Source organism: Meleagris gallopavo, chromosome 5 (assembly GCF_000146605.3).
Source record: "Meleagris gallopavo isolate NT-WF06-2002-E0010 breed Aviagen turkey brand Nicholas breeding stock chromosome 5, Turkey_5.1, whole genome shotgun sequence".
NCBI classification, from domain to species: domain Eukaryota; kingdom Metazoa; phylum Chordata; class Aves; order Galliformes; family Phasianidae; genus Meleagris; species Meleagris gallopavo.
Window position 1 is genome coordinate 18,477,093 of NC_015015.2, and position 7,601 is coordinate 18,484,693.

The 7,601-nt window shown below is 42.0% G+C and overlaps 1 protein-coding gene across 1 annotated transcript in view; it reads right to left on the reverse strand.

Moving 5' to 3' along the window:
* Window positions 1-1,185: 1,185 nt before the first annotated feature.
* Window positions 1,186-7,601, reverse strand: part of COMMD9 (COMM domain containing 9) — an 11,964-nt gene continuing 5,548 nt past the window's right edge. Inside the window, exons 2-5 of the mRNA XM_019615503.2 lie at window positions 7,399-7,573; window positions 6,722-6,756; window positions 3,269-3,372; window positions 1,186-2,153 (exon numbers count right to left, since the gene is read on the reverse strand). Of these exons, the coding sequence (XP_019471048.2) occupies window positions 2,013-2,153; window positions 3,269-3,372; window positions 6,722-6,756; window positions 7,399-7,573 (455 nt within the window). The 3' untranslated portion in view covers window positions 1,186-2,012. The remainder of the gene's footprint in view (window positions 2,154-3,268; window positions 3,373-6,721; window positions 6,757-7,398; window positions 7,574-7,601) is intronic.

A 7,601-nucleotide genomic window follows, 5' to 3' on the forward strand; every position in this document is an offset into this window, starting at 1 on the left:
TACTATGAATGCTTCATCTCGTTATTTACTTTTGCAGTGGTTCTTACCTTCTAGAATAAGCAATACAATGTATTTGAGATTTTAAAGGCTAGACTGTTGCAGCAGAAATGCTAAGTCAGGGCTCGAAGCCATGATTGAACGCCTGGTGGGAAGGCAAGGCCAACCCAGGGGAGCTCAGGTGCATGCAGTGCAATACATCTGAGTGATTGGAAGGGGTGGAGCCAGGATCCATCCCTTCCCAGATCTCATTTAAGGGTTAGCAGTGGAGGTGAGGGCATCTCTTGCTGGAGATCCCTGCCTACTTGAAGCCTTCCAAAGGTAAGCAGCTCTTTTCCTTCATTTCTGTGTCTACAGCTGCTGCATTTGGGTTTGTTCTCATTTGCTGTAGCCAAAGACTTTGCCACCCTGCTGTTATCATCCCGTTATAGCTGTAAAGGCAACAAAGCTTCCTCAAACTGAAGAAGTCTGCTAGGGGTATTTTCCATAGCTTCAACCTTGTGAAACGGATTTTTGAGTCTTCTCCCTTCTGATTTCCTGAATAAATATGAAATTTATCAGTTTATCACAATAATGCGAGTGTTATAATCTTCACTCTAAGGGGACTTCAGCAAGCGACTTGTCATACATCTCAGCTTGCTGCACAAGCTGTATTAACACGGTATCTTTTAAAAGCACAGGCTTTATCTACATCTATATTCCAGGTTGCACAGAGATGCCTAAAATTAATTAACAAAGCTCGGTAGCTTATGTACACATCCCAAGTGATTTCATGTTTGCAAACATGAGACAATATTTTTTTGTTCTATGAAAGTTGGGACTATGCTATAAAGTATTTGGATGCAGCGTTCCATTTTGGTGCCTTATGCAAACTCAGACGAGTCTGAATTTTCTTTATTTCCTGCATTTGTCTACACATTCAGTACACATATCTATAAAGTTTTAGGTCAGAGTACTCAACTGTGACATTGCACTGAGCTGGTGCCTGTGAAAAGGTGTCCTGAAATGTTACTAAAATGGAGAGAGGATTGTTTAAAAGATGAATCCATTTGAACAAGAAATAAAGAATTGCTTTTCAGCAACAAAAGTGAACGTTCGTTATACCAAGCTAGAAACCAGATACCATCAGGAAGAGGCTGAGGTAACCCAGGACAATGTTTTTCTACAGAAAAAAAAGGACTCACAAAATCAATTAGCAGTTCATTTTTTAATTAAATAAAGATTTATACAAACATCTGAACGCTTTGGGGAAGTACAGGCACCATTCACTGTAGAAAGGCAGCACAAAGACTATCAATTCTTAATTTCTTCAGTCTGCATTTTCTGCAAAGTCCAAAGTCTAATAAACACAAACATTAATTATATGAACTCCTTTTTTCTTTTCAAACAGAAGGAGGAAATTGTTTGCAGCTAAAGATGTTCAGACTAGTCATTTTGCAAATGGTGCTATAAAGCTGATCAGAAGGGAATGTGTTGTAGCATAATTGCCCCATTTCAAAGCATTATCCTGTAATAACAATCTGCAGCATGGCTGTGCTTCATTGAGAAGGAGAGCGCTACATCTAGCATGCACCTCAGTACACACGCATTACAGGGAGAAGTACCCTCCTTGTCTGCTAATGTTGGAAGGCAGCCCATTAACCAGCTTGAGCCTTTTAGATCCTAATTTCTGGGCAGGAAGATAGCACTTGCATCATTGGCTGCAGCTATTTGCCATTTCCAATTATGACCCTTGTGATTAAACCAAGCTCTGAGCCCTTAAACCTTTTTCTGAAATAGAGAACTGTTTTTTTTTTTGTGTTTTTTTTAACGTTATGAAAACACTTTTTGGCACCAGGCCAAAGGAATGTTTAAATGTTAGCTTTTGAAAAGCTATCTTGTTAACTCAAAAAAATAAATCTTTTTAATTATGTTTGGCTAATACATAAAACACGCTATAGTAAGTTGCAACTTAGGAGAGTCGTGGGCACAGAATATTTCCCTTCCACACTGCTGGAATTCACATTACTGGGTTTTCATTTGTTTGCAACAGCAGAAAGTTGGTCCCGGATTCTTCCTAGACCTTCTAACATAGTGTCCAGGGTTTCTTTACTCAGTTCCACAGTCAGTGCAGAAACAACAGGACTATTTCTACATAAGGCAGCATCTTCCTGAATCTGAAAACAGAAATGTAGCTGTTAGGTATATGAAAAATCCTTTCACAGGTTTTTCCACTGCCGCTGGGCAAGTTGGTTCTTGACAGAGAGATTAAGAAAATTGTTTTAAACTTGGCAACCAGCTTCAACCTGAAGGCCCAAAACACGCTTCCTCACTGTGTGCCCCGCCAGCAAAGTGCACTTCTGTTGGCAGAGCGTAAATAATCATGTACAGCCATGAGTGGGCAAATTCTGAAGAGACTAACAGCAGGAAGCTGCATTCATATCAGAAGCATCTTAACAGATAGCCAGGATGATACTTAATTTCATCCCAAACATAAGCATGAGATTTTTTTCCTCTTCCTCTAAAACCTGTTCTTACTGATTTGGGGAATCAAGAATGCTGCAGAATTGCCAGGTCACAGCCTGAGCCAATGGTTGAGCACCAGGTGAGAAGGTGTTGCTAATTCAGGGAGCTGAGGTGCAAGCAATGTATGAGTGACCAGAAGGGGTGGACTGAGGATCTGCCACTCCTCACCCTCATTTAAGTATTAGCAGCTGAGGGAGCAGGATCTCTCTGGACAGAGATCTTGAGCTATCTCCGGTCACCAGAAGGGGTGAGCTAATTCTTCTTCTTTGTCATCTTCTATTGCTTCATAGCACTTGTATCTCAGTAGAAGGCACTGTTATTGCCTTCTTTTGCTGCACAGGAATATAAGCAGTAAGTTTGGCTATACTGCCCAAATGATAGATGTGGCCGGTGAAGGAAGTTAGTAATCAGAAGTCATCTTCCCAGCTAATACAGTCATCCAGTCATTATCGAGTTACTTTGAACTAAAACCCAATGGCTTCTCCGTAACTATTTTTTTTAACTTATTTTCTTTATTTCTATAGAGAATAATCGTTCCCAGGGACAAATATGCTGCTTCTCTCATCCTCATGCAAAGAAATCTCTCCTTCATAGTGAAGAGACAGCTTTCATCAGAGACACTATTCCCAGGCTCTGTGGTATTTCAAAGATCATCTCTGAGAAAGCCTGTTAGTTGCACCAGATGCTTGTCCAAACTTTTGTGCTGCCACTGGTAAGTCAGGTGTTGGACTCTGTTATTTTGATCCTGTTCAGGTACTGATATTACCTTTAACTGTAGCAGACAAGTAGGGACTGCCATTCTGTTGATGGTGTCTGAAGATGTCTTGATATCTACCCTCCAGTCCATGTCAACCAGCCGAGGCAGGGAGACTGGGGGAATCAAAAAAAACAGGAATCAGTTAGGCCTGACAGCACATGATGATGACACCAGAACAAGAACCTGCGTCTGTCCCTACGTACATGTTCTTCACAGACAGAATCCTGCTGGCCCTGTGAAAATGTACAACCTTAGTGCTACTAACTGGCTTCAAATTGTTTTTATTTATGTTGTAATAAACCAGTCAGTGAAGGCTTCTGCCTGACACTGGAAGAACAAACAAGGTTCTCCATCTTCACAAGCAAGGATGGCGCAGTGCAGGACAAGCTAAATTCACAAAGCAGGCGAGAGAAAGGGAGTGATAAGGTATCTTCATCTCTTTATATCTTGCCGCATGCAAGACTCAGCCATGTCAGCATGAGTTACTAAGGGACCTACTATGCTTACTGCTCTGTTCTGTAACTGGAAAGAAAGCACTTTGGATTCTTATAATCATATACTATAAAGTGTTACTTCAAGCTCCTCAAACTGTGAACCAAAGCAGTCTGCAATATTAGGATAGGAAAGGGAAACTGCAGTCTTCACGTGTCCTGCCGAGTGGGGAAAAAAAAATAATAATAATTGAAGATACCATCTGTTTCATCTACCATAAGAGAAATTATTTAACAGTCTAATTGCAGTATTGACAGCAATAGTTCAGGGGCTGGAGATCCTATGAGCCATCCCGTGGGAGTGATAGGTCCAACTTGGCTGCTCTGTTGAGAAACTTGTGCACCTCTCCCTTGCAGACAAGAGTGGAGGATATTCATCCATGATGGCGTAACCTTAAGGAAGCTTATTTCATTATGAGCCCTCAAGTGTCCCTAAAGCACCATGCAGACTGGCATAAAAGCTGAGGTTGAGGTTATCCCAACAAATCCCTGGCACCGACAGGCTGACTGCAAATGCTCTTTGAAATCTTGTGTTTTTCAACAGTGCTTTCAGCTGCCACCAACAGATACTACAAGGAACATTTGAAGAACGTTCAAGTGAAACTGTGACAGGTGGGTGGCATGCAGATAGCTATCCTCCCCTTGGTCAAACAAAAACTTTCCTACTTTCATAAAGAAAATACACTTCTAACTCAGAAAAGAAAACGGTGTTGATTTTCAAATCAGATTTGCAGGTGTTGTCTCACATACTGCAAACCAGAGGAAAGCATAATTACTTATCTAACTAATTTATAACAGCAGATCAAAGGATGTTCAAGCCCTATCCTTGACTGTTCAATGATAAGGCCTGATTTACCACCAAAACCCAGAAATTTGGAAAATGACTGTAAGATAAATTTATTGTTTAAAATATATACTAAGGAAGCAAGTTGTAAGGTACAGTTTAAGAGAGCACATTTATCATTCGCACTTGGAACTGTTGACACAGAACACCTTGCATCTTTTTCAACTCAATTTTCTGGTAAAAGCTGAGCTATGCTTCCTATGTTCAAAAGTGCAGTGTCCTATTTCCAGAGAAAAACAGTAAATTCTCACTAGGAGAATACACTGAGGACATTGAAGCACTGACAAACTCTTTCAGTTTGAAACAGGCTTTGCAGCTAACAGATACTACTTTGTCAGAACTCTATGAGAACAAATGGTTTCCAGAGGCGTAAGGAAACATTGTTCCAATGTATGTCAGTTCAGGCTTTTGGAAGGAGTCTGAAGGAAATATAGGACCAACTCCACAAAACATTAGCAGAGAGACAATAGCTTATTCTCTAACCCAATTTAAAATCTCAGCTATGGTGCTCAATAGGCTTGAGTGTCTGTGCAAAGCCTTAGCAAGTAACTGCTGATAACCATATTTGGTATCTATTTAAGAGTACCAGAAGTGGATGAAGAAGCAAAGATAGCTTCTACAGAGCGCTACAGAAAGAGCTGTCCCAACAGGCAACTGCAGCCTGTCTGGATTCTGCCAATCATAAAGGTCTAGCCTCCTCCCCAAGCATTTATCCAGTCTGACTGCTAACCTTCCTCCTGATTCCTGGCACTTGGAGAAGTTTATCTATGTGGGGAATGGCTCTTCTTCCTCCCGTCAGCAGAACTGTGGGGGACAACGCAGAACTGACTGCCTTGCCTTTTGCATTTGGAACAAATTTCAGTTTACAGTCCATCAGGGCAAGCATTTGGCAACATCTGCAACAACGTAAAATGCATCTGTTTAGTGTTGTATGTTGATTTGCAAAGATTGATTGCTGGCGACTTAGGAAAGACAGAAAAGCATCTGCATTTTCATATTATTGTAGAACAATCAGTTGGGTTGTTTTCTTTAAATCTCTGCTTTTGCTCCTATGTAATGTATGTTGGATGTCTCATGAATGTAACACTAAAAGAATCTATCATTTCTTAGAAAACAGTCTTATGCCAATGGGGCTAAATACTCATGTATATAAAAACATGCAACTCAGAGCAAAACTTGAGTGGCTCCCAGAGCCACACACTCAGCCTTGCTTCTGGGTTTTGAAGACCTAGTTATTACATCAGGCTGGCACATCATGCTTGTGCTCGTTTCCTCTAATGTTCGATTGTGTTAAGGATACAAGGAAAAAGCACTGTGTCTTGGCAATACCACAAGTGTTCAGCATAAGCACGATTGTTTTTATTGTTATTAGCATTTTGCAGTAGTTTCTTCCACTTCCCTATTATTCTGCCATTTATACTTCATTAAGATTTTTGAGGGACAGCTGTTTGCCAAGTCCTTGCCATACTGTTCACCTCTTGGGTGTTATCCTCTCAGCATACTAAGAGAATAGCCAAGATGATCTATGCAGGCATTTGTGCGTCAGCTCTCATTTGCAAGGCTCTGATGTCCTTATTGACAGCTGTCAATAAAAACAAAACAAAAAACAACTCCTAGGGAAAAAACAAAGTGCTGTATGGAACCCTTAACTGGAATGTAAATCTTTGCTGCTGTTAACAAAAGCTGCACTGCTAAATTACATCATGCTTTGAAAAAGTGAGGAAAAAGCAAAGCTGTATATATGCAGGTACTTTTTGGAGCATGGAAGAGTTAGATGTATGCAGATATTCCCCAGTACTGTGCGCTGCATGTGTGCATCACTTAAAGGCTTGAATGGGGGAGTCAAGAGCGCTTCAAGCTCATAAGTCTGGCACTCTGCAACGTAGCAACAGACTGAACACGAAATGGAAGTTGCTTGATGACTGGAAATGATTTAGCACAGGAGCACAAATCTGAATAAAAGCTTGTTGGCCTTTGCTAAGCTCTAGGATACCGCCATCATACTGCTTCTTCTAAGGCAAACAGAGGTATGTCTGTGCTACACCATCATGAGACAGACTGTGAGGTACTACTCACACCTCCAGGCTGTCAGATGATCTGAGGAATGTTACATAATTACAGACTTACTCTGACTTGCTTGTGCCTCGTTTCTCCAAGCAGAGCTGTGAAAAAGAGAAAAGAAAAAAACACAACAGAATCAGCAACACTTGAAAAGGGAAAGAAGAAAAAAACCGAAATGTTCAGAGTGGCTTATCCCTGATAGGAGACACCAAGACTGCACTGGTGATCAGGGGAGAGAGACTGCTACTGAGTGCTGAGGAAAGGGGGGCAGTGGTGGAGCAACCTAGTGGCCAGCTCCAAGTTCTTCTCCGAGTCCAGCTCACTTAAGGTGTACACCTTTTGCCTCTGTTTTGTCAAATTAACCAGCTACCAAGCACTGAGCCATGTGGGCATCCAGAGCAGCTGTTCTGCCACTGCTCTGTGCTCTCCTGTGCAGTGCCTCAGCAGCACGTAAGCAGACAGCCCCTGGGTGCTGAACAACCAGATCATACCTCAGCGGTGAAACCCAGGCCACTTTTTTATCCCCACCTGTAGCATTGTTCCATGGCACAGCTGAACTCGAGACAAAAGCAGTTTTGCATGATGTGAATTAGGTGCACAGCCATTTCAAAATGTTTGAAGGACAGAGGGAAAGCCCTCTGTGTGAGCTTATCCTGGCCCGTGAGCTGATGCCCACATACCAAAACACGCACCTATGTTTTACATTTGCCACTGAAAGCAAACAGCAGGTGCTGAGCACTCACACATTCTCCAAGATTATCTTAGTTAAAAGGTTCTTCAGGTTTTGGTGGAAGTTTTCTGGAAACAGAGCGAGGATGTCCTCGGCTCCCGTCAAGCCGCGGAACACGACGTGCCGGGTGAGGCTGTGCAGGGCGGACACCAGCTGTGGGAAAGAAGAGTAGAAAGGGCTCCGCAGGACTCAACAACATCACGGCGGGCTCTCCCT